The sequence below is a fragment of the Canis aureus genome, chromosome 18, assembly GCF_053574225.1.
Source record: "Canis aureus isolate CA01 chromosome 18, VMU_Caureus_v.1.0, whole genome shotgun sequence".
NCBI classification, from domain to species: Eukaryota; Metazoa; Chordata; class Mammalia; order Carnivora; family Canidae; genus Canis; species Canis aureus.
Genome location: NC_135628.1, coordinates 17,448,985 through 17,473,690, shown reverse-complemented (window position 1 = coordinate 17,473,690; position 24,706 = coordinate 17,448,985). Strand labels below are relative to the sequence as shown.

At 54.6% G+C, this 24,706-nt stretch overlaps 1 protein-coding gene across 9 annotated transcripts in view; it reads left to right on the top strand.

Moving 5' to 3' along the window:
* Nucleotides 1-24,706, top strand: part of MINDY4 (MINDY lysine 48 deubiquitinase 4) — a 104,190-nt gene extending 79,484 nt beyond the window's left edge. Inside the window, exons 14-20 of one of the 9 annotated variants that reach the window (XR_013356596.1) lie at nt 5,354-5,417; nt 8,603-8,764; nt 14,967-15,147; nt 15,669-15,741; nt 18,176-18,283; nt 18,477-18,523; nt 24,276-24,706. Coding sequence is in view for 6 of the 9 variants with exons in the window: in XM_077856320.1 (XP_077712446.1) it covers nt 5,354-5,417; nt 8,603-8,764; nt 14,967-15,147; nt 15,669-15,741; nt 22,549-22,726 (658 nt within the window). In the remaining 3 variants the exon portion in view is untranslated. Of the gene's footprint in view, nt 1-5,353; nt 5,418-8,602; nt 8,765-9,807; nt 10,245-12,369; nt 12,448-14,966; nt 15,148-15,668; nt 15,742-18,175; nt 18,284-18,476; nt 18,524-22,548; nt 24,201-24,275 lie in introns of those variants that run through there. The other 8 variants (XR_013356595.1, XM_077856321.1, XM_077856322.1 and 5 more) reach the window with 8 other exon arrangements.

Sequence of the window (24,706 nt, the reverse complement as noted above, 5' to 3'; positions counted from 1 at the left end):
ACAAGGTCTGGTTGAGAAGGAAGGTGGCGGGGTCTTGTGGGTGGTGAGGAGGGGGACAGCTCGGGAAGGCCTTGGACACTTCTACTTTCCCTTCCTTCTTCCAGGCCCACTCGTTTCTCTCCATCCATGCACTGTGCCCCATCCCTCAGGTCCCCACCCAGCCCCTTCCTGTCCTGGCCCCTGCCTGGGGAGCAGAAGTAACAGCCAGCCCCTCTAACCTGTGGAGCCCTGTGCTGTTTGTGAGGTCCTTGAGTGGCCAGGGCCCTTACTGCAACAGATCTTTGAGGTGCATATCATTATCCCCATCAGGGAGTGACCCACCAAAGGCCCAGAGATGGAAAGCAGTTTGTTTGCAGAAGGTCCCAAAGTGCAGGTGGCAGTGGGGGCCTGCCACCCAGGTGTCCTGACTCATCGTCCACTCCCTGCAGGCCTTCCTGGGAAAACAGTCAATATCCGCTCTACCCAAATCCTTTTTAGATATTCATAGTTACTTTCAACTGCTCGCAGACCTCCATTTATTCTGGGTTCTTGGCTGCCACACGAGTAGTTTGAGGTTGCGGGAATCGTGACCTCTCGGTCATTGTGTTTTTAGTTGTTGTTATTGTTGTTATCGTAGGAAAAAGGAAGTGACATTTACCAAATGCCAGATGCTTTATATAGTTCACCTCACTCTCACAACAGTCTATAGTAAAGGGAGGCATCATCCCACCCCTACTGCAAGGGGAGGCAGGCTTAGAAGGGGGACAGCTGGTAAGTGGCAGTGGCTGGATTCAAATCCAGGGCCCCCTGACTTCGGAGCCCAGGTTCTCATAGTTGTTCCAAGCTGCCCTTCTCACTGTTGGTTTGTCCTCACAAATCAATAGGATTCTCAGGGGAGGGGGCGGTAGGGAGGACCAGCCAGAGCAGGGTGTGGTGGTGCTCCTGAGGCCCGGTGCTCTGGGGTCAGGTGGAAGGGAGGTGGCTGGCCGGATTCTCCTGGGTTAATTACCACCTATTTTAGGCATGATATTTTCAACATCAGAGTCACGAACCAGGCACACTTGTTCACATCCCAGAAGGTCCCCTGAGACCCCTCGCTCCAGTCCTCTGCTTTTATAAGTGAAGACACAGTCTGAGAGAGAGGCAGGGATTTGCCTGAGGTTACACGGCCAGTCTGAGGCCGAGCTGGCCACTGACTCCACCTCGCGGACATTGATTTTAGGTGAGTGGCTTTGACTGTAGGCAGGAACCGTGTCTCTGGGCCATGGAGACATATACTTCCTTCTTATTGAGAAACTTCTGCACGAGATGCCCAGATTCACATGTTCAGATGCATGTTGGGGAGGCTTTAGTGTGAAGGGACAAGCCGTGCCCCCGCCAGCGCGGGTGGGACCAGGAGTGGGGCTTCGAGGCTCTCGGAGCTGCCTGGAGTTGGCCAGCCAGGCTGAGCACGACATGGTTCAGGCCACAGTGGACTCTGTGTGGGGACACAGTCCTGCCTGCTGGCTGGCTGTGTGATCACAAGACGCCAGGTCCCTTCTCCTGGCCAGGCCTCACTATCCCCCTAGGTGGTTCTTGCTCTTTGGGCCTTATGGGGCTTTAGGAGAGGATGTGTTTGAAAGCGAGCTCATAGGTTCTTCAGATTCTGAGGCGCAAGCACTGTAAGCTGCTCAGTGGCTCAGCTCAAAAGCTGCCCCTCTAAGACGTGTGAGGAGGAGTGACTGGAGGGAGCCCGTGGAGCTCTAGCCCCGCTTCGGGTGCTGAGTCCGGGCTGGCACCTGTCACTAGCCCTGGGCCGCTTGTGTTCCTTTCACGAGGCACCCATCTTTCCATCTGCAAACTGCTGAGCCCTGAGGGCTCTGCCAGCCCCGGTGTCCTCTTTGTTCTGTGTCTTGGTACAGTGCCTGGTCTCTGGGAGCTCTCGCTGGGGGCACAGCTGGGAGAAGCAGCCCTTGCTGGCATCCTGGGCAGAGCTCTCTGTTCCTCTTCCTCTGGATACTTCTGTGGTGAACTGTCACTCCAACCGTGGGTCCAGGTTCTGGCCATTTGCTCTCAGAATGCTGAGGAGGTTAGTAGCAGGGCAGCCAGGGCCAAGCCCCTTCTCATAAGGGTCCCTGCCCTGGGCGGATCCATTCAGGCTCCTCCTTCCCTATGCTTCTTGGAATCGAAAATCCAGGTCAGCTCCTGCTCCCTGAGGGGTCTCCAGTGCCAAGAGCCTCGGGGTACTGGTGTCATCAGGCTGTGGCTCCTCCTGGCTCCTGTCACCTAGCCCGGTAGCTGGCCCTGGGCTGTGCAGAATTTTTTAGAGCCCAGCGTTGTCCAGTCCCCCAAGTGGACTGTGGAAGGCAGAGCCTGCTCATTGGATGGAATGGCATCGATCCCAGGGAAGGGTTCATCACAGCTTGTGGCTCAGAAGCCCAGCAGGTATGGGGACCTCAGAGCCCAGGCAACCCCTCCTCTGATTCAGCACTTGCTCCCAGGAGGCTGCACGACCTTGGAGACCTGGGGGTTCCCCCAAGAGGCTACAGGTGTTGGAGGAGAGAGAAAGAGGGGACCCCTCAGCCAGAGCAGCTCTGCCTTTATGTCTTATATGTTTGGTGTCTGCCTAGGAGATTACATTCGAAGAAAGAGCTCTAAGTCTAAACAGACATCGGAGGCTGCTCGTGTTAATTTGCTGGGGTTGCCATAACAAAGCACCACAGCCTCGGTGGCTGAAACAACAGAAACTCACAGTTCTGGGGGCTGGCAGTCCAAGATTGAGGCATCAGCAGGGTTGGTTTCCTCTGCAGCCTCTCTCCTGGGCCTGAGGGGTGGCTGCCTGCTTCTGTGTCCTCACATGGTCTTTCTCCTGTGAGCTTGTATCTCTGGTATCCTGTTCTTGCAGGGACCCAGGCAGATTGGACTCCGGCCCACCCTGATGGGCTCGGGGATCTTAAATCACTCCTTTAAAGGCCCTGTCTCTGAATACAGCCACATCCTGAGGTACTGGGGTCGATGCTTCAACATAGGAATTTGGGGGAACACAGCTCAGCCCATAACACCATTCATCTTTTTTTTTTTTAAGATTATTTATTTATTCATATGAGACAGAGAAAGAGGCAAAGACCTAGGTAGAGGGATAAGCAGGGAGCCTGTGGGACTCGATCCCAGGACCCCGGGATGCTACCGTGAGCCAAAGGCACATACTCAACCATTGAGCCACCCAGGTGCCCAACACCACTCATCTTGTGCAAGGGCCTTATGTCACAAGAGGGGAGACTGAGGCCTGGAGAGGAGAGATTGGCTGCCACACAGCTGGCTGGGGCTGGACCACCAGCTTGGTGACGGCCCTGCCCTTTGAACTGCCCTCTCTCTGGGCAGAGCAGAGCCCGTTTTTCCTTTGCTCAAGGACTCCTCACACTCAGCTCTCCAGGGAATTCCCCTAGAGGGAGGTCTGGGCATCTAGATTTGCCAAAGTTGTAAATCTCTTAAGCCGTAAGCTGCTCCCTGGCGTCTTGCGAGTGCCCTAATGTGAAATGCAGACGTTCCTCCCTTTCAAGCTCAGCGCTCACTCCTGAATTTCCCATCGTGTTTGCACCTAAGGATGCAATTACCATTTCCTCCCATTGTCCTTTCTGCCTGTCTCTCCGCTCTCAGCTGACGCAGGCTCTCAAACCCGCTGGGTGAGCACGAGGCTGTGAGATGATGAAGATCGGACCGCTTCTGAAAGCTTTGGGCTGGCTCGGAGCCAGTGATGATTATCAGTCCACCCAGGGCTCCTTTGAGGTTATTTTCTTCCCTTTAGAAGATGCCCATATATGCTGCGCAGAACGTTTCCATCAATTCTTCTGCCTGAACGAGCGCCAGTCGAGCGCTGCCTTTGGCCATTTGGCGCCCCAGCCGGCTCCTTCCCCGGCCTACTGGGCTTCTCTGATGGGTGAGCCTCCCAGGCCCTTCCCAGGACCCTCAGGCCTCTGTACTTCTCCGCCGGGCCCCTGCAGTGCCAACCCGGCCCATCTTGCCGTGTGGACCGCAAACCATCCCCATTTGGCCACGGTTATTAAAAACCACAAGAAAGCATTTCTCCAGCAAAGGTCATGGAGCTTGAGTTTCTAAACTCGTTTGGGAAGGATACAGGACCAGGGTGTTTTAGGTTTGTGGACTTATGGCAGATCTTAGATTTAAAGCATAAAATTGAGACCAGGCTTCTCTTCTCTTCCACTAAAAGAGAAAACAAACATTGTGATTGCTGAGCCCTTTCCTCTGGGCTGTCTCTCTGTGGTCTCTTTGGGGTGGGGCTGGAGGGGGCAGGCCGGGCCATGGGCACAGCGCTGGGCTGGCAGCGTGCCCCAGGACTGTGCGGCAGCCTCCCGTCACCTCCAGCGATGCCCTTCTGAGTCTCTCCATGTCTATAAAATATAGTGATCCTACTTCGCTGGGGGCAGGGCTGTAATTGGCATCCTCCAGGCGCGTTCCATAGATGGTGGCTCTTTCCTGTCCAACCGTCCACGGTTCTGGTCAACAATAACACTTGGTCTCCCGAAGGACTTACGTGGGGGTAGGTAAAAGCAATTGTGTCCTAGACCTGGGCTTTCTAGATGGTGGGAGAGCTTTGAGATTCGTGGAGGGGTGGGGCTGCCTCCTGGTGCTGGCCTCACATATGACAGAGCCCTGCCGACAATGACACCTGGTCCCCAGCTCCATACTGCCCTAAGAAATCGTTTTTTCTGGTTTGAGGGATGTGTTTTGGCAAAGGGGCTTTTCACCACATGTCTTTTGGGGGCCCCCTTCTGAGGGTAGAGCCATTGTGGTGACCTGGGGTCGGGAGAGCGCAGGACTTAAGGCTGGCTGCTGGGTTCCCCACCAGCTCCATAGCCCACACACCCTGTGCCCTGGGCAAGTCAGTACTTCTCTGAGCTTTGGTTTCCTCTTGGCATTTGGGGAATTATGCGTGTAGAGGGCCTGGTATGAGGCCTGTGCCCAGGTGGTGGCAGCTGTTGTATTAGGATTCTAGCAGGTGTTAGAGACCATCAATCCCACTGAGCGGGCTCACAGACTGAGGCCGGGAGATGGAAGGGGCTGTCCCAGTTCCCACTCTGGTAAGTGGCAGTTGGGGTGTGAATGTGGGATGCTGGATCCCAAATTCAGGGGCCTCTCTGCTGTGTCATGCTTGCATCACTCTTCTGCATGTTGGTGGTGGCCCTGGTGAAGCCAGATGGAGGCCATTGCCCAGAGCAGAGTGAGCATGTGCTGCAGAGCCCTGAGTTGCCCCCAGATCCAGAATTCTGGGCCTCAGCCTGGAACCCGAGGGAGCCCCTGGTCCCCCAGTGAGGTTTGCCCAGGAGGCCTGAGTCAGGCAGAGGCATGCTAATACCACCTCTTCTGTGTTTTCTAGTGTCCGCCAAGACTTTGATGTCCCCACCAGCCACCTGATTGGAGCACATGGATACTGCACCCAGGTCAGGGGGTGCAGTGGGGCACTGGGCAGCAGGGCACTTCTTTTCCTTCCTCCTGCCTTCTTTCTTGGCCCCTGCCACCCTTCTCCAAGCAGCTTTCACGTGCCAGCCTCTGCTGGACTTCACTGTCAAGGAGACCCTGAAAGGCCACTCAGTTCAGCTTCCACTTCTGGAGAACTTGCTGTGCCTCATCTGTGTGCTTGGCACTGCAGGGTATGCAAAGGACAGAGCCAGGCGCCACACAGCCCAGAGCCCCAGTCAGAGCCCCATGGCACCCTTTATGTTTGCACAGGGCACCATCTTGACAATGACCCTCACCTCTGCAGCCTCACGAGAGACCTTGAGGGGTCTCATGGGGCAGGAGGAACCCTTACACACATCATCGATCCTCCCACCAGACAGCCAGTGACACCAGGGAGGAGATCTGCTCCTGATCCTATCAGGGAGCATTAGGATGAGGCACCAGATGCTGCACCTGGCTTCCGTCTGTGCCTTTCTCTGCATGGCCAGGCCACCAGAATGGCCACCAGGCCATAGTTATCTCTGACCCTTGATGCACACGGAGCAGCATGTATAGCACAGACAGGCTGGGCAGAGTTGTGGAGTCTGTTGGGCGCAACCGAGGACCCAGCTGTCCTGAGGGTCCTGGCTTACTTGTGTCCGCTCTGCCAACGTAGCCAGGTACCGGGCAGGGGCCAGCTCGGGGCCTGAGGTTTGTGCCGGGAAGCTGAGGGGCTGCTGGGTTGGCTGAAGCCCACCTTCCTAGAGGAAGTCCTCAGGGTGAGCAGCTGCCTTCCTATCTACCTGGGATGGCCTCATGCCCTCTCTGGGGGGCCTGTCTTCTTGGTGGGAGCTTCTCCCTCAGCAGGCAAAAAGAGACATATAAGCAGGCGTGGACAGCCAAGGGGGTGTGTAGAAGATGCTGGACCGGAATCTTGGGCTGGTTCTGAGCCATGTTCACTGTTTCACACACGAATGAGCTGGGCTGATCTTCTTCCTCTCCCTAAGCCCCAGTTCCTTCTTTTGTAGACCAAAGAGCATGGACTAAACCATTGCTGCTGCTGCTTTTTTTTTTTTTTTTTAAGATTTTATTTATTTATTCATGAGAGACACACAGAGAGAGGTAGAGACACAGGCAGAGGGAGATGCAGGCTCCTCACAGGGAGCCTAATGCGGGACTCCATCCCAGGACCTGGGATCACACCCTGAGCTGAAGGCATATGCTCAACCGCTGAGCCACCCAGGTGCCCATAAAGCATTGCTTCTTGAACTTTGACGTGCATGCACATGAATCCCCTGGGAGTCCTGTGGAAGAGCAGGCTCAGATTTAGTGGGTCTGGCCTGGAGCCTGAAGTTCTGAATTTCTCCCAGGCTTCCCAGAGGGGATGCTGCTGGTCCATGGACCACACTTTGGATAGCAAGGGTCTCCATGACCAGTATGCTCTGCCACGGCGTGATTTTGAGTCTTGGGGCAGGGAGCAGCCTATTTCCCCTGCCTTCCCCATTTCAAGTGGGCTTCCTTGTGCTGAGGAGGGTTTGAGACAGATGGGGAGCAAGAACCTTTTTCTTCCCCTGAGAACCACATGGGAAAACTCAAACCCATCTGAAAAACGCCGCGCCTTTCTTAGCAGGGCCACTGCCCCTGAGGTGCAGTATCTCAGAGCAGACATTTCCTCCAAATTCTTTCTCATTTCCTCTGTAAGGACACAATGGGGCCCTTTCGCTATCTCCCTCCAATGGGGTTCCCTCCGTGGCCATCAGAGGGGGCCTCTTTTACTGTCACCGGGGCAGGGGTCTTGGTGTTGACGGAGGGATTTATTAACTGGGGCATGGCTGTTACAATTCAGGGGAAAACACTTCTGTGAACTCTTCCCTCCAGAGTTTATGCTGGGAAAGGGCTATCACGGCTATTCCCACGTACCGTGGGGGCGACTGCTGCCTGCTGGCCTTCCACGCACACCAGCCCTGACAGGGCGGGCCCGACAGAGGGTCCCGCCCGCCCAAGTGCCAAGGCTGGCCTCACTCAGATCCTTCCTCAGCTGTGCGGCAGGCTTGTAGTGGCCACCGTTCATCTGGGACCTTCCATGGCCAGGGGCTACCCTGAGGGTAACACATGAGGGGTGAGGGAAGGACACCAGGCAGGGAGCCTGAAAATGTAGGCGGAAGTCCAGCTCTGTTACTAACTAGCTGTGTAGTTGGTAAATCCTCTCCTGCCACCTTGATGCAGAAGGCTCTGGCTGAAGGAGACCGCCAGAGGAACAGGGCTCCACAGGTCACTGGTCTCCCGGTTCCGGGGTCAGCGGGCTTGTTGGCCCCTTGGCTGTGCGGCACAAGTCACATGGCCAACGAGTGCGTGATGGCGCTCGGCCAACGAGGGCAGGGGCAGATCTAGAACCCAGACCAGGGCTCCCTGCCACCTCCACCTGTCTGCCTCTGCAGGCTTCCACTCTCCCTCCCTGCTCAAAGACCCCGCATCGCCTATGAAATCCAAATAAGGCCTAGAGTTGCATTCTTGGTGTTTGCCCCATTGTCTGCTTCCTGGTGTTGATAACCAGTGCTGGTTGTGTAAGATGTTATCGTTGGGGGAAGCTGGGTGAAGGGTGCACAGGAACTCAATACTATTTTTACAAATTCTTCTGAGTCTAAAATTATTTCAAAATACAAAAGTTTATGAAAAAAAAAATGCCATCCTTCAAGACCCACCCAAATGTGGCTTCTCTACAAAGTGGCTCTGACTCAGCCATGTGGTCCTGTGCCCGCCTGGCCCTGGAGTGCTCCGAGCACACATTTTTTATAGTCCCAGTCACATCCTACATTGTGTTTCAGCCGCACAGGGACGCACCTGATCCCTGCCCTAGACCCGGATGCCCGAGATTGGGAGCCATTCTTTCCCTCCAGCAGGACACCCCCACTTTCCTGCTGCCACCCAGGCTTGGGACAGGGGCCTGTGCACACCTGTCATCCAGTGAACGCCCATGAAGTAAAGATCACGATGAGTTCCGAGGGTCGCTTGGCTGGGAACCCCTGGCAGCTTTCCCTGCGGGCTGGTGGGAACCCGAAGGCCCAGCCCCCTGTGATTTTGGTCTCTCCCTCCTTGCTTTCCTTCCTTTTTCACCTTTTTTTTTTTTTTTTTTTTTCTTGTTCCCGATCAACCCTGAACAAACCTTTCCCCTTTCTTTCATCTACAGGAACTTGTCAATCTGCTCCTGACCGGGAAAGCTGTGTCCAATGTTTTCAACGACGTGGTTGAGCTGGATTCTGGGAACGGGAACATCACGCTACTCAAAGGCATTGCTGCACGCAGCGACATTGGATTCTTATCTCTCTTTGAGCACTACAATGTGTGCCAGGTACCGGGAGCTCAAGTCTCTGGAGATGGAGGGGCGCCGCTCCCTGGGACAGTGAGAAGGAAGGCAGGGGAAAGGAAGTTCAACTCAGGTTCCCAGAGCCGGGCAGAATTTGGTCCATTCTCAATCACAGAAGGTTTGGGAAGAAGTCTAACCTCACTGCCATTGAGTACTGGCATGTAATTCGTGCCCAAAGCCAGCCCAAACCGTGTTCTGGGAAAGGCGGTTTCAAAGGGACTCCTAGGGATTTACAGTATGACTGGGGGTCTGAGCAGAGGCAGGGTGTATGTGTGTGCTGGCTGGAGGCAGGGGAATGGGGTCTTCTCTAGGGATGGGATCGAAAGTTTCAGGCCTTGTCAGAGCTTCCTAGGTCAGCCACAATAAAGCACCACAAACTGGGTGCTTAAAACGATAGAGATTTGTCCTGGAGCAGAAGTTCGCACAGCTGAAGTCTAAAATCAAGATGTCAGCAAGTCTGTGCTCCCACTGAAACCCATCGGGAGAATCCACTCTCATCCCTTCCAACTGCTGGTGTTCTCTGACAATCCTTGGCATCATTCTTTGGCTGGTGGGTCCACCAGTCCAATCTCTCCCATCTGTCATCCCACAGCCATCTTCTCCCCATGTGCCTTCTCCTTTCCTTATAAGGACATCGGTCACGTGGAGCTAAGGGCTTGCTCTCCTCCACTAACCTCCTCTTAACTAGTTACACCTACAACAACTCTAATTCCAAGTAAGGTCACGTTCTGGGGGCTAGGATCTCCACATGTCTTTTTGAGGGCCCAGTTCAACCCCTAACAGGCCACTCAGTCTGTTTGCTGGTGTACGGGTCCCTTTCTCTCCTCTGTCCCTGCAGCCAGGGTCTTGGAAAGGGCTAGGCCTCTGTGAAGCTGGGCAGGGTAGGGTGGCTGCATGTCTCTACGAGGTTAGCACTGGGCCCCTGTCCCAGCTTGCTGCTAGACCTTCTGTGAGTCTCGGTTTTTGTATCTTCAGAGAAGACATTGTTTTCTGGTTGGTTTCATGGTGCCCTTCTCTCATGTCGCAAGTTCAGGTGTGCTGTCCTGTTGCTAATGGAACATGTGGTGCGCCGGCGTCCCCAGATCCTACCCCCAAGGACAGAAAGCCGACTCATGGTCTCCAGAGACTTGGGGAGAAAAGAACGATAGTGGTTCCCTCGCTGATTTACTGGTGTCAGGAGGGAGCCCAGGAATGTGGCCACGTGGCCCAAGAGAAGCACCGGGGCCCCTGAGCATCCAGCCCTGGGTGGGCTCTGAAAACATTCAGCCCGAAATTCCATGGGCTGAGAAAGGTAACCTTGGCCGGGCTCGTGGAATCCCCAGGCTTACCATGAGCCCTGGTTTCATTCTTGTGTTGAGGGCGTTGGTCAAAAAGTAAACTATTTTCCTTCGGTCCGTGGAGGGTAATTGATGGGAACATCAGTTGGGGGTCGTCCTTCCCTTGGAATAAAATGCTGATTGAAGAAGTTCAGGCCCTACAAGTTTCCAAATTCTTGACTTCACACAGACGCCCCTTTGCTGTTATATGCTTGACCAAAGACTGCGGCTTGTATCTTTCTGCAGCAAGAGGATGTTTGCTCCTCTGCCTTGGGGCTGCAAGCTCTCTAAGGAAGGACCCTCAGGCCGACCCTCTTCCCCAGAGCTCACTGAGGACTGGGCCTCTGAAGGAGAAGGTAGAGGTCTGGCAGCGTAGACAAAGCCTGTCCTCTCTGTTGCCACCACCTGCCATCCCTTCTGTCACTGAATTCCTCTGGTTCTACATGGTTGGCCGTGTTGGGTGTGGCAGGAATCCAGGAGGTTTGGCATCCATGCTCAGACCTGGTCCCCCTCCGCTGGGCAGCACCAGTGTGGCCATGGGGAAGATCTGGTACTTGGGACAGCTTGGGGGATTGGCATCCACAGTGGGGCTATTCTTGTAAGGCTTAGACTTTCTCTCACAGAAGGCAGAAGTGGGCCTGCCTGCTACTCAGCCTATCCGGGGCTTCTCACTACAGGCTCTAGCTGGGAGCCTGATTCTGGGGCCCTCACTGAGTATGTGTGCGCTGGGGGTAAGGGCCTGCCCATCAGTGAGCATATGAGATGACCCGCACTCCGGATGTGCCTGCTGGGGAAGCAGAGGAGCCTCTGGGCCGAGAAACGCACTCCTGCTGAACTAGCCAGCCTCCCGCCCCAGCCTGGCTATCCTTCCTGGACCTCCGCTGGCTCTCCATGACCCCCGGGGGCCGGTCTTGCCCACCTGAATTGCACCTCACTCTCGCCACTGCAGAGCTCACATAGGGGGCTGCAATTGGAAGGCCAACCCCCGCTGGCTCAAGGTGATTGTGGTAGGGGGGCGAGGCGGGGACTGGCAGTCCAGGAAAGGACAGCGTGGGACCACGTGTTTAACTGCAGCCCTTCTCCCATGCCCTGCAGGGCACGTTCCTTGCTGTCCCCGTGAAGGGACCTGAGCAGAGACTAAACCTGGCAGGAAGAGTTCTGCCAGCAGCGTCCTCCTCCTGTTTCCCCCCTGCTCCGCAAATAGCCCCAACTTTTTCAAACCCAGGACCATGCCTGAACCACCAGGAGGTCATGTGGCTCCTACCTGGAGTCCTTTCTCCAGTCTGTCCATTTCTGCCACGGTCCAAGGCACCAGGTGCTGGTCTGGACACCTGTGACGCCTCTGGCCTCTGTCTCCACCCCCTTCTGGTCCTTCACTGAAGCCAGTGTGGTCTTTAAAAGAGTAGACTGAATCACATCATTGTTTGCTTCCCTCCTGTCGGTGGTTTTGCCAACCTCTGAGGCCATTGGGGGCTGAATGGTATCCCCTCACAGATTCACACATTGAAGCACCAACACCCAGTACCTCAGAATGTGACGCAGGGCCTTGGAAGAAGTGATTATGTTAAAATGAGGTCATCTGCGTGACCCTTAATCCAGTTGACTAGCGTCCTTACAAGAGGAAGGGATTAGGACACAGACACACACAGTGGAGACGGTCATCTGCAAGCCAAGCAGAGAGGCCTCAGGAGAAACCAGTCCTGTCCACCCCTGGATCTGGAACTTCCAGCCTCCAGGACTGTGAGGAAACAAATTTCTGTTGTTTGAGCCACTGGGTCTGTGGGACTTTGTCATGGCGGCCCCAGCTAACTAAGGCAGAGCCCGAAACCCTGAACTTAGCACAATCTGCAAGGCCCCACGAGCGCTGTCCCTACTGTTTCATCCCTTCACCTTTTGACTTAACTGTCACTTCTCAAGGGAAGCCTCTCCCGACCTAATCAGCCATCTAAAGAGGGGTCCACTCTCATGGTCCCCTGCCACTTTGTCCTTCTCCATCATGGAACCATCATGCTTTCCTTCCTAGGCCGCCTCCTCATTCCAAGTGTCCCATTTCATTGCTTTTGAGATGCAAACTTTTCACACTTTTGAGTGTTTCTGAGATTTGGAGGCACTCTTGCAGTCGAGGGCGTGTCAGACTTTGATGGCCAGCTTTCTTTCTTAGTGAAACAAACAATTAAGGTGACTCTGCTTGCACCGTAGATTCAGGGCAGTGCAGTGCAAATGTCTCTGTATGACTATTTGTTTACTCTCTGTCATCCCCATGAATCTGGTGAGCCCCCCTGAGGACAAGACTGGCCTTGTTTCCTCCTTTGCTGTACCCCCATGGTCGAGCACAGTGCCTGGGACCGAAGCGTAAGTCATGACAGTGAATGACAGTTACCCTTGGAGATGACAGGTGGTGACTGCCAGCAACCAAACATTGTTTTTTTTCAAATTAGGGCCTCTAAGCTGGCGGTCCACAGCTGGGTGTGGGGCCGTCACTCACCTCACCTCTGCAAAGGGATTTAAGAATCCCCCTTGCAGATGCCTGGGTGGCTCAGCAGTTGAGCATCTACCTTTGGCTCAGGGTGTGATCCTGGAGTCTGGGGATCGAGTCCCACGTCAGGCTCCCTGCATGGAGCCTGCTTCTCCCTCTGCCTGTGTCTCTGCCTCTCTATGTGTGTGTGTCTTTCATGAATGAATAAATAAAATCTTAAAAAAAAAAAAAAGAATCCGCCTTTACACGTGATTCCTAATGGTGCCATATGCACCTCTGCCAGGAGCAAGCCTGAGACTGTACCGAAGGAAGTGTGCCCCCCACCTTCCCTCCTCGCCCCAGGGCCTTCAGCCAGCTACCTCCAAACCCAGAGGAAGCGAATTTCATCTTTGGAAAATGTCACCCACTTGGACGGGGCTCCTGAATGAGAAAACTCATTTATAAAGTCTCTGGGCAGCTTTTTTTTGCCTGCAATCTTTTGACCATTGAATAAATAAATGGCAAGCTGCCCTTTTGTCCCTCTGCTGGAAAATTCAGGGTGGCTGCTTATGTAGACGCCTGCCCCCTGGCAGGTTGCACAGCTCTTTTCCTTGCAGCAAACGAGCCCTGGGTCCCCAAGAAGGCTCACTGTTCGAGGTGAGGCCCTCGCCAGAAAAGCCTCTTTTGAGCCTGGAACAGGAGCCAAGTTTGCAGTAGGGTTTAGGCACGTCCAGCCCCGTCTCTAAGGCATCTAATTCCCCCACATCCACCAAGAGAGCTCTGTAGTCACGTTTTAATGTCACAAGGGGCTGGGGTGAGGGCCCTACTGGCCAGGTGGGGGCGGGGCAGGATGCTTGGCCCTCTGGAGGAGGCAGCTGTTTATGGGCAAGTCTTTTACCAGGGACCTGGTTCAGGGCCTTCTGAGCACAGCCCCCCTGTCTGAGACACCCCAGCCCAGAGTCTGCTCCCAGGAGGGCTCTGAGGGGCCCCAGGAAGACTGCTCGGCCACTCTTCTGTGACAGGCCAGAGAAAGTATGCCCTTCTCCCCACTGGAAAAATAATTCCCATTCTTTCCTTAATCCGCAGGCTGTGGCTGTAAATACCTGAGCATGCAAACATCTCCCTGGGGCTGGTGGGGATTAGGCCAGAATCAGCCTGGCCCATGGCATGCACAGAGCTGACTAAACCAGGGCCTAGGGTTGGGAGAGGTGCTGCCCCAGGGAGGCACAGGTGACAGGGAGAGAGCACATAGAGGGATGGCTGGCCCAAGGGGCAGAGCCATCCAGGCCCCTGAGCTGGACTTTGCAGAGGGTTCCTGTCACTCCTCTACCCTGAACAGCAGCAGCACTGAGGGTCCTAGGGCATGCTCCATGCCATCTGCCTTCCACAAACACTCCTCTGCCATGGAAGAAGTCCTCCTTGAGGAGCTTTCTAAGAGAGTCATCAGAAAGTCCCAGCTTCTTATCCTCTCCGTCCCCTGTGCTCTTTCCCTAATACCCTGCTAGTCCCTGGATGTCTCTGGACATTCTTTCCTGGAACCCCCCCGCCCCCCAAGACTACTCACCCAGAGGCCCTCTCTCCCTTTTCCCCATGGCTCCAAGCCCACCTCTCTTCAAGGTAAAGTTCTATCTAGTTCGAGTTCCACGTCATGCATGAGGACCTGCATTTGTCAAACATTTGCTTATGTTGACTTATAACCCCAGCGTTCGGTGCTAAGGGCATAGTCCAGCGTGCAGGGGGCAGGCTGGTGCAGCCGGGTGAGGCAGTAGTGTACTGCAGGTGGGTACCTGGTACCTAGTACCTGCTTCCTAGTACCTACTCCCTAGTAACCCCCCACCCGGGAGCCAGAGGGAGGGGATTTGTGTTCCCTTGTTTGGGTCATTTGGGTGATGCAGGACCTGGAAGGGGAGGAGAGGTGTCTCCTCCACCCAGTGCTCTAGGTGGTGGACGGTGGATGCACAGGGGCCTGCTGTGCTGGCGTATTCGAGGGCTGGTGAGAGGCTGGTGCAGCTGCGGGGTGGGGGTGTGGAAAAATCAGGAGGTCATTGTTTGGGGAGGAGTGGCTGGCTGCAGGGGAGCTTCTGGAGGCAGGATGGGCAGCACTGTGAGCCAGCTAGGTGTGGGAGAGGAAGCAGTGGGGACTCGTGGGTTTCAGGCTGGGGCACCTTAAAGCAATTACCGTGTGTGAGGGAAAGGCCTTGAGAGTGGTGGGGATGGCTCTGGGAGATGAGTCCATGTCTGCAAGCAGTGCAAGAGACTCTCAGCATGGCTCAAGGGCCGTGATCCCCAGCAGGTCTCTCTGAGAGACCCAGAGAGACCCCAGCCCTACCCTGGGTTAGATGGAGGATGCTTGGGCCCTTTCCCTGGGGCTAACACAGGCCTCTGTATCTGCTCCCTCTTCCTTTCCCTCTCCCAGGTGGGCTGCTTCCTGAAGACGCCGAGGTTCCCCATCTGGGTGGTGTGCAGTGAGAGCCACTTCAGCATCCTCTTCAGCCTGCAGCTCGAGCTCCTGCGAGACTGGAGGGCTGAGAGGCTCTTTGACCTGTACTACTACGACGGTCTGGCCAACCAGCAGGAGCAGATCCGGCTGACCGTTGGTGCGCCGCCCCCCTGGCCTGTGTTCTCGGCCCTCACACATCCTCTGGGCAGTCACAGAAGAGCGCAGACCCGCAGACCTGTGTCTGGACTGGGGGGATCAGAGACTGTGTTGTGCTCCTCCTACAGGAGGAGCCAGAGCCGGGCCTTGAGAAACTGATGGCCTTACAGGTGTAAGGAAAGTTGAGACCTACTCTGTGGTAGCAGAGTATGGAATACTGTGCTGACAAGTTTGGGTTTTCTTGGGCAGGCACTGAGGAGCCATGGAAGGTTTTGGAGCAAGAAAAAGGTGGGATCAGATGTGTTTTTAGAAAGAACTATTCTAGTGGCTGACGGGGACCAGGAGAGTGGAGTGGAGGCAGGAGGCCATGAGGAGTGCTGTGGTCCAGGAGGGAACCAATGGGCAGGAGCAAGGATGGGTCCAGCCATGATAAGTGGGGCAGGTGCTGGGAGCTGGGTCGTGGGTGCCAACCTTCAAGCAGGCTCAGGCCCCGGGCTGATGCCTCTCTCTCCTGGCCCACAGACACCACCCAGACCGTCCCTGAGGACAAAGACAATGACCTCATCCCGCCCCTTGAGCTCTGCATCAGAACCAGGTGAGTCAAGTCTCTGGCTCGGGAAGCTCACCTGAGTGGCTGGGAGGTGTGGTGGTTGGAAGTCGTCAGACCTGCGGGGAGGAGGATGTGTTTCTGGATTGCCCCAACTACCAGTCCGTAGTGAGGCAGGACCTCCGCAGAAGGGAAAGACGCGGGGCTCGGGGCTTGTTTGTATGTAGCATTCTGTGGTCTCTGTGGCCTAAGTGGAGAGGCATGTGATCTGTGAGGCGACGTGTCTTCAGACAGCTCCTGAGATTGCCCTATGCTACGCATGGTGGTGTGAGTAGGTGCCTCTTGGGGTCCCTCCTTGCTCATGGCAGTGAGGCCCAGTCAGGAAGGACAGGTAGGGGTACAGGTCGGGGAGGGGCAGGGGGCAGTGTCTGAACAGGACAGGGAGGTGAGAGGGCCTATGGCCCCCAGGGCATAGCTCGGAGATGGCGTGCCCTCTGCATCAGGGGGGAGAGGCCCCAGTCATCCTGTGGTGTGGGTTGGGCCCTCTGAACCCCGAGCAGACCCAGGGATGGGGGCCCTTGACTCCTCTAATTCAGCTCAGGCTTGGGGTGAGTTGGGGTCACCTTACTCAGGAGCCCACTGACCAGGTCCCAGGGCTGGGAACAGTACTCTGGAGGGCTCTGGGGTTGTAGCTCTGGCCCCTCTCCCCACCAGCCTCAGGCAGGCCCTTCACAGAGCCTTTGGGTTATGACTTGGAGGCCTCAGGAGCCTCCAGGAGCCACAGTGGCAGGAGCAGGTATGTATCCCAGTGCCTCCTCCTAGGGAAGCACTATGACTCCCATGTGGTAAGTAAGGCTTCTAGACTTCCGGTCCTTTCTGCCTTCTGGCCATGAGCTGTTAGACTTCACCTATCTGTCCGTCACACTGTCAGCTGGGAGAGCCAAGCCCAGGGTTGTGAAGAGCGCTGGGTATACTGCTGGTGCTTTGTAAGCAGCTCTCATTGGTCCTGTGTGAGCCGCCCAGGCCTCGTGGCCTTAGGCAGAACCTTGTGGCCCCGACTCTGAAGAGATCGGCTTGGGGTGGAGGACAGGGACGATGCTGGGCCCTGGGGCTCTGACCATTGGGGGTTCGCCTGCAGCCTCAAGGTGCTGCCCACCCGTAGGCTAGCGAGCCCTTGACTGGAGCCACGGTCACAGTGGCGACACCAGGTGGGGATGCAGGAGACGTTGGTTGGGACATCCTCATTATGCCCCATCGTCCATCTGTTCATCTGTCCGCCTACCCGCCCACCAAGCCAGGGACAAAGCATTCTTGTGGGGTCATGTGCTGGCTTTTCTTTCGTCGGGAGGATTAAAGGCCCATGCAGGTCGCTTTCCTTTCATGTACAAAGGGCCACTCATTCCAGGTGATGAGAGAAGGGCAGCATTGGAAAAAAGAGGTGACACTGGCCTTGGCACCCTCCGCAGGCCATAGGGCATCCTTCCTGCAGGTGGGCCTGCCAAGCGGGGCTGTGGACCACACCCTGGGCACAGGCTCCGCCCACCTCCCCGACCCTGGAGGCCTCCATCTGAGGAGACCGCCACCCAGCGCTTCTCCAACGGCCCCATCTGGAATAACTCCTCTTTGCCCAAGGACGGTTCCACTGCAGGACTCACCCAGTGAGTTGGACTTTCTGGGCTCAGCCCTACTTGTCCAATGCTTGACAGTGACTCAGGGCTCTGGTCTGTCAGGGAGCTCAGTCCGGAGTCATCTGAGTGTGAGCTTGGGCCCCGAGCGCCTCTTCCTCTTCTGTCCCCTTCTCTCAGGGCCCCGCCCTTCCCAGCTGTGGCTGTGTGTCGTGACGTGATGGGGGAAACTGGGGTCACTGCCTACAGCCAGGAGCGAGCCGACGGCCTGGGCCGTGTGGTCCATGCTGAGTCCCTGCCCTGCCCTTCTCTGTTCCTGCTCACCGTGGGGGTCAGGCAAGGCTCTAGCCGTGCTTCCCAGCCCTGTGTTACAGATAGAAGATCACATTTGTGCAGCACACAGGGTGAGGGACGACTGGCCTGGGGCCTCTGTTGGCCCAGACTCCACCAGCCCCCTGCTGGGTGTGGGGATCGATACTCTGACACGTGTATCCCTCTATGGTATCCATCCATCTGTAGCCCTTGGGAAGAGTGCGGTCCTCAAGCTTTAGCAAGCATCCCTGGAGGCTGTGGTAAAACACACACGGATGGATCCTACCCCCAGGGGTTCTGGTTCAGGAGATCTAGGTGGGGCCTGAAAATTCGCATATCTGGGGAGTTCCCAGCACCATGCTCTGAACTTGTGGTGCCTGGTGAGGGCCATGGCTACCCCTCCGGCCCGCTCTGGCTGCCTTGTGAGTCAGATGTCAGGTGAAGTGCTGAGCCTCTAGCCTCTGGCCTGCTATAGTACACCGGGCCAGGGGCCCTTCCTTCTTGGGTCTTTGGGCTGCCCCACCCCATTTCCCTCCCTCCCCCAGGTATGGTATCCATCCTCTGCTAGGAGTTTCCTGAAACCAGTTGCCTGCCTCTTCTATTGCCTCTGCCACCTGCCCCACCATGGTGGGTCCACCTGGGCAGTGAATGCGGTGAGATTTTTCCCAGAATTATTCTCAGAAAAGCTGAGTGGGTGACTGACTAGTGGGAATGCTGCTTCCCCCCTCTCCCGCCAGTACCCATCAGATAACATACCACTGTAATGGGAAACAGCAGGCCCAGTCTCCTGGAATCCTATTCTGAGGGGTTGGATTACAAAGGCTTTGCGTTTTGTTTTCATCCCAGATTCTCGAACAGCTCAAAGGGAGAAACTTGGGAAAGTAGCCTTCAAGGTCAGTGAAGACCCTGGGGAGAAAGGGCCGTACGTCTTGGGGATGAGCCCCACTGCCTGGAGGAGGTCCCCACCCTGACATGAATGAGGGGTGCATGTAGTGCCATGACCTGAACTCTGGCCACATCTCAGGTCATACCACGGGCTGGACCAGACCGGTGGGCCCATCACTTCAACCTCATGGAACCCCTGGGCTGGAAGAAACAGCCAGATAAGAATGAGTTCTTGCTCTCAGAGAGTTCACAATTGAATAGAAGTCAAGTTCATGATCAACTCTGTCTTAATCCAGGGAGAGATGTGCTGCCTACCCTTAAACCTAGCTCTGTTACCTCCTAAGGACCTCTGATGCTCACCCTGACCCAGTATGGAGCACACCACACACCTGGCTGTCTGGCAGCCTGCTGAGATCCATGGGAAGGCCCTTAGACGCTACCTGATAGGACCCTTCCTTTCACAGATAGAGGTCACTCTGTGCCCCAGGCCATACCTTGAGCCACACACAGCCCAAGTCCTGGAGCATAGACCTGTGCTGTCCCAGCCCAGTGGAAGGTCACCCAGCGGGCTGTGTGATTTCCCGCCACCTGGCTTTGTTGTCACAGTGACATTACACAAGACCAGATTGTTGGTTTTGCCTTTGGGGAAGAGCATCCTAAGTCAAACGATCCCAGGTCCCGTGCCGCCTCTGCTCTCAAGTGTGACTCATGTCTGGGCCTCAGCAAGTCTCCCATTACCTACACTTGTGTCAGGAATGTGGGGTCTGTCCCCCACCCCACCCCCCGGTTCCTGCTGCTCTCTAACCATCTCAGCAAAAACAGACTCATTTATGGTCATTTCCAAACAAGACACACAGTGACCTCTCGAGCTTCCAGCCTAGCCAGAGTGGGAGAAAATGAAACAGTTGTCAGTGGTCCAGAGGAAAGAGGAAAGAACTCATAACCAGGGCCTGGGGCTAGGCCACAGATGTTTCTGTTTGGAGACTCAGAGAAGAAATTGAAAATATAATTTCAGCTGGGAACGGTGCCTTCCAGGGGCTGGAGCTGAGTGCGCAGGTCACTAGGCTGTATGTCCGCCCGTGGGGGGGCCTGTGCTGACACCCTTCTTGCCCAGGTATCTCTTCACAGTGCCTCTCACCCACCAAAGGAGGGTTCCCTTGGTCCTCCCATGGCCCCAGCTGCCCTCTCCTGATTCCCTGCCTTGCAACCCCCACACACTTGCCCATTGGGTTCCCAGAACACTCAACACCATGATGCGAGGGAAGTATACAGATCAGGAATCTGGAAATCTCTGTGGAGTCCTGGCTCTGCTGCTGTCACGTTGTATGACCTCCAGAAGCCTTGGTCCTGCTGCAAACCTCAGTTTCCTCATCTGTTGATTAGGTAGAAAGATCCCTTCTCTGAGCTGGTGGGAGGTTGAAAAAAGAGAGGCAGGAGCATTCCCTTTCCTGTGAAGACCACAGGGGCTCACGTGAGGCTCGGGGTGGGGAGGAACAATCAGGAGGAGGCAGAGAGCAAGGGACAGGAGAGGGCAAGGGCCGAGGGCAGGGCTTTGTGACTGCCTGGGTCACAGGCAAGGGAGTGCCATGTGAACGAAGATGGGCTTCCCCTCCAGGCCGCTGGGGCTCCGGGAGGAGCAGCTGCTGTGGAGCGGTGTGCTTATCTAGTAGCACACCAGGGTATCGCGGCTGAGGAGGAGGAGGAGGGTGCCAAATATCCCACGGTGCACAAGACAGCCCCCAACCTAGCCCACGGTGTAGTGGTCCGGGGTTGAGAAAGCCTGCTGGAAACTCTCACACTCAGCTTCCTGGATGAGTGAGCTTTAATTCTGCTGCTGCACTGTCTGCGGGTCTCCTTTCATCCCTCCCCTCCCTCTGCCAGCCCCTAATTGCATACCCAGAGCTCTGTTTACTGTCCTTGTAATTGACCGTGGGCTTTCCCACCAGGGAACCATCCATCCCCACACAAACACAGCAGCCTTGAGTCTCAGCCCTTGCCATTTTAAAAACATCTCTGCTTTGGTCTTCTATCAATTGTAAACTGCTTCTCTCTGGTGCTTCTAATATTCTCTTCACCTTGCACCTGTTGGCTGGGATGAGGTGCGTTAGTTACCCCTAAAAAGCCTCAAAACTAAGCATAACCCTCCCACAGTTGGCAGGGGGTTATGCCTAGTTTCGTAAGACTCCGTGACGGTTGGTATGGCATAGATGTCTAGTAGTAGACAAATATGACTCACCCCTGCACGGAAGCCAAACCCTGTGTTGCCAGGATCTGAGATGTTTGAAGATTGGGAGCTCCTAGCAGGAACGTCTTGGTGCCTATCAGAGTGGGGAGGGTGAAGTCTGGGAGGGATGGAGAGGAATGAGGGAAGGGTTTGGGGGGCCAGGCTAAATGTAGATCTTACAGTGATACAAGAGGTCTGGTGTACTTCCGACTCCACTGCCCCTCCCCCCCATGCCCATTCTTGCCACAACTGGGGCAAGAAACCACTTGGGTCTGGGCAGTAGTGTTCTTCCCTTCACAATCTGGGCCTCCGATTCCTGCCTGGAGCTATGCTATGGGCAGAATGTTGCTCCCCTCCATGCCTCCTTTCTACTGCTTTCTGGGAGGTCTGGATCCAGGATATAGCCCTAGTGTCTAAGACTTTGGTAAGAAACTTACAGAGGCTGATGCTTACCTATAAATCTTAATAGACGATTAAAGCTTTTTAGTGATGTGCTTCAAAATTGCAAAGATGATGAACAGAGAAGCAAAGTTGAAAATCTCAAGTTATATGGTAGTATCAGTTAAGCCCCAGGTCACATTGCTATGTACTGCTAAACTCCTATTAACCCACTTGGTGCAATAGGTGACCCTGGTCCCTCGGAACCTGTGATCAGCACAGTGCCCTCCCAGCCTGTCTTACCCCACAGACCCTACTCAGTATGCAAGTAAGAGCTGCATCCATCTTCCCTACTGACTGGACCCATAGGGGCTACCCGACGACATCATCAGGCCCAGCACCAAACAGCGCAGGCAGCAGGCACTTGACCACTGAGGAGTGGTCTGACTTCCCCCAGCCATGTCAGGCAGTCTCCAGATACAGTGCCAGTGCCTCTTCTTCAAGCAGTGACAGATGCTTTGACGCTGATGGAGTCTATCAAAGTGGCTCAGCCCCAGAGCAACTAATGGATCCCTCTGGATCTGCCCCAGCGCTGACACATAGCAGCTCAGGAAATAGTCGAAAGCTCCCATACACCACAGAATCACCTAATCATCCTCCTCGCCACGCCCAGCCAGGGAAACAAGTGGTGCTAACCATTTTGATTCACATGACATGGTTGAAAATGAAGGAGAGGCAGGGTCAGTGGATGAGCAGAGGGTTATGTGTCTCGTCACAGGTTATGTTTGGAATGTGTCTTGCTAAGATAGTTCTTCCACCAGTTAATCTGGAGAAAAGACTGAGGAATGTATGCAAACTTTTTTGCATATCCAGACCTGCTTCTAAGCATCTGTGACCAGAAGGATCCCAGGGGTCAAATGATTCAGGTGTGAAAGGTATCTCCCAGCCTTTCACACAGGAGAGAAAGGGTTGGCTGTCAAAAAGCCATACAACCCCTTGAAAAAGTCCAAGTGGACTCTCTTGGCATGACAGGACTTTATTAATGACACTGAAGAGCACGCAGAGCTAGTTTTGAAGGACTAGTTTCCTAAAACAGTGTAACAGTCATGGCTTGGCAGATTTTCTTCCATCATCCACCCATTTCAGCCTTTTATGCTGAGCTTTTTATTTTTTTATTTTATTTTATTTTTTTATGCTGAGCGTTTTAATGAAAAGATGGAATTCAGCGTTCATATATAGACTGGATAAAAATGTCTTGGGACGTCGACTGGTGTGTACAGCACGGGACAGGGCTGCGTCTTGTGTCTAGACACCACATTCTTACATCCCGTCGATCCTCACACCCTAGCTGGGTGGAGCTAGGAGAACCAGGGAATAGTAATATTGTTCGAAAACGACATGCAAATATCTCCCACAACCAAACCTTTCCAGGGGGAGCAGGACACACAATTACCACGAAGATTATTTTTCTCCGAATGACAAGAGATCCTTTTGCTCATCTGAAAAGGAATGGGCTGGTATAAGGTGTGCAAGATATTCAACAGAGGAAAATACAGTCTTTACAGACACCAAGGAGTTGCCTGCAATCAAGAGGAAAGTAATTTGGTAAGAGCAGAGTAAGTGTGAGTCCCGTTGCCTCTGGAAGGCTGTCCCTCTCAACCTAAAAGCTGGAGACGGTGATGCAGCAACTGAGGCAAGGACATCATGTAAGACCGAAGAGCAGGAGCCTGAGGAAGGACAAAGGAGTCCTGGACAAAGAAGTTCCGAGGGAGTCTGGGCTATTGGTGGAGGTGGAGAAGGTTGGGTTTACAACCAACCAGCGCTGAAACCTCACAGTGCTTCCGAGCATTCAGTTGGGAAAGTGCAGCAGTCTTCCTCAGGGAGAGCCTGCTCACTCACCTGTCGTGGTTCCCATCTCAGGCAGACTGGACTTTCCAGTGCAGATGCACGGCGAAAATGAGGAAAGCTTCCATTTTTTTTTCTTCCTTTGTTGGCTGTTAAGATTTTTTACTTCCGTCAGAAGAAAAGCTTCAGGTTTTGAAAAAGTCTGCTCCCTCCCCAAGCCCCACTCCATGCAAAGCATTTCTAGAGCCCAGTTTCAGACTCTGCACCCTCGCCCTGCTGTTGAGGTATGCAACATCTGCTTCCTAGTCCCTATAATCTCAGGATGTATGTATATGTATTAGATACCCAGTGCCAGCTCTTGCAGGAATATTCCATCCCCTAGAAATGTGATTCCTCTGAGTTGCTTTAGAAAACTAGTGTGCCACGTATGAAAATTAGGTGTTTGGGGGGGTGCCTGGGTGGCTCAGTCCGTTAGGCCATTAGGTGTCTGACTCTTGATTTAGGCTCAGGTCATGATTTGGAAGTCGTGAGATTGAGCCCTGGGCATGGAGCCTGCCTTAGGATTCTCTCTCTCTCTCTCCCTCTGCTCCTCCTCACCACTCAAAAAATAAATGGATGAATAAAAATTAAAAAGAAAATAAGTGTTGGGTCATTTCATGGTCTCACTTCCAATAACTTTTATTTTGGAATTGAAATTGTATCTAGGCCTGGACTACAGTTAAATGATACTCTCTGTCTCGTAAGACTTCATAATTTACAAAAATGCAAATCTGTGTTTTACTGAGCTGCTCCCAGCCCTTTGCTGGCTTCCCTTGGCTCTTAGAGCAAAGCCCAGAATCCTTAGGGGGCTCTCAGGTCCTAATGTGCTGCACCTCTCTCCCTCCTTTTCTAGGCTCCAGCACCTGGAACACTCCAGGATTCTCCCTATTGAGGTCTTTCCCACATGCTTTAAAGTACTACCATTAGGCACCCCTGGAGGGCGGCTGGATCCACATGCTTGTGGGTCACTCCCATGAGCTGAGGGCCCTGCGGTGCAAGGCACAGGGGAGGTGCTCGATAAACACTTGGGGCATGAATGAATGAATGACCTGCCACTCTTGTCTTCTCCGTGGCTCTCTGGAGTCCTAGGTGTATTTGTTTCTCATGGGCCTGGTGTGTAAGCTTGTGCGTGAGTGTGGAGAGGCAAGGTAGGGAGGTTGGACCCAGAAATCCTCACAGCCCTAAAGACAGGAACTTCAGGAGAGTGAGGGCAAGAGATGGCTCCTCTGTGGGTCTCTGCAGATCTAACCCTTTATCTGCTACTCTGCTTCTAGGTGGAAGGGGGCGTCGGTGAACTGGAACGGCTCAGAGCCCATCCTGTGACCCTTCCCATTGGGTAAGCCTCTGGCTCCGCCACTCATCACTGGGGGTGACAGCTGAGCCCCAGGCCTCAGGGACAAGTCTTTCAGAAGAGTGTCACCCCCGTCTGGGCCAGCGGTGCTGCAGAAGCATCCAGCACCTCCCTGCCCCTTCCATGAAGGGCCCCCAGGACTGTGATGAGGGCCCACAGTGCTGCTACACGGCTCCCTCCCAGCTGAGCCATGACTGCCAAGGATTGACCGCCTCTGCGCATTTTGTCTGCATCCCTCCCTTGTTCCCCGCTGGGCCACCTGTCCCCTTGTCAAGCCTGTGATATGGTCAGCCCGGGCACCCTGGGCTCGTTATTTCTGGCAATTGTCTTTCTATAAAGCAAGAGTCAAACCCA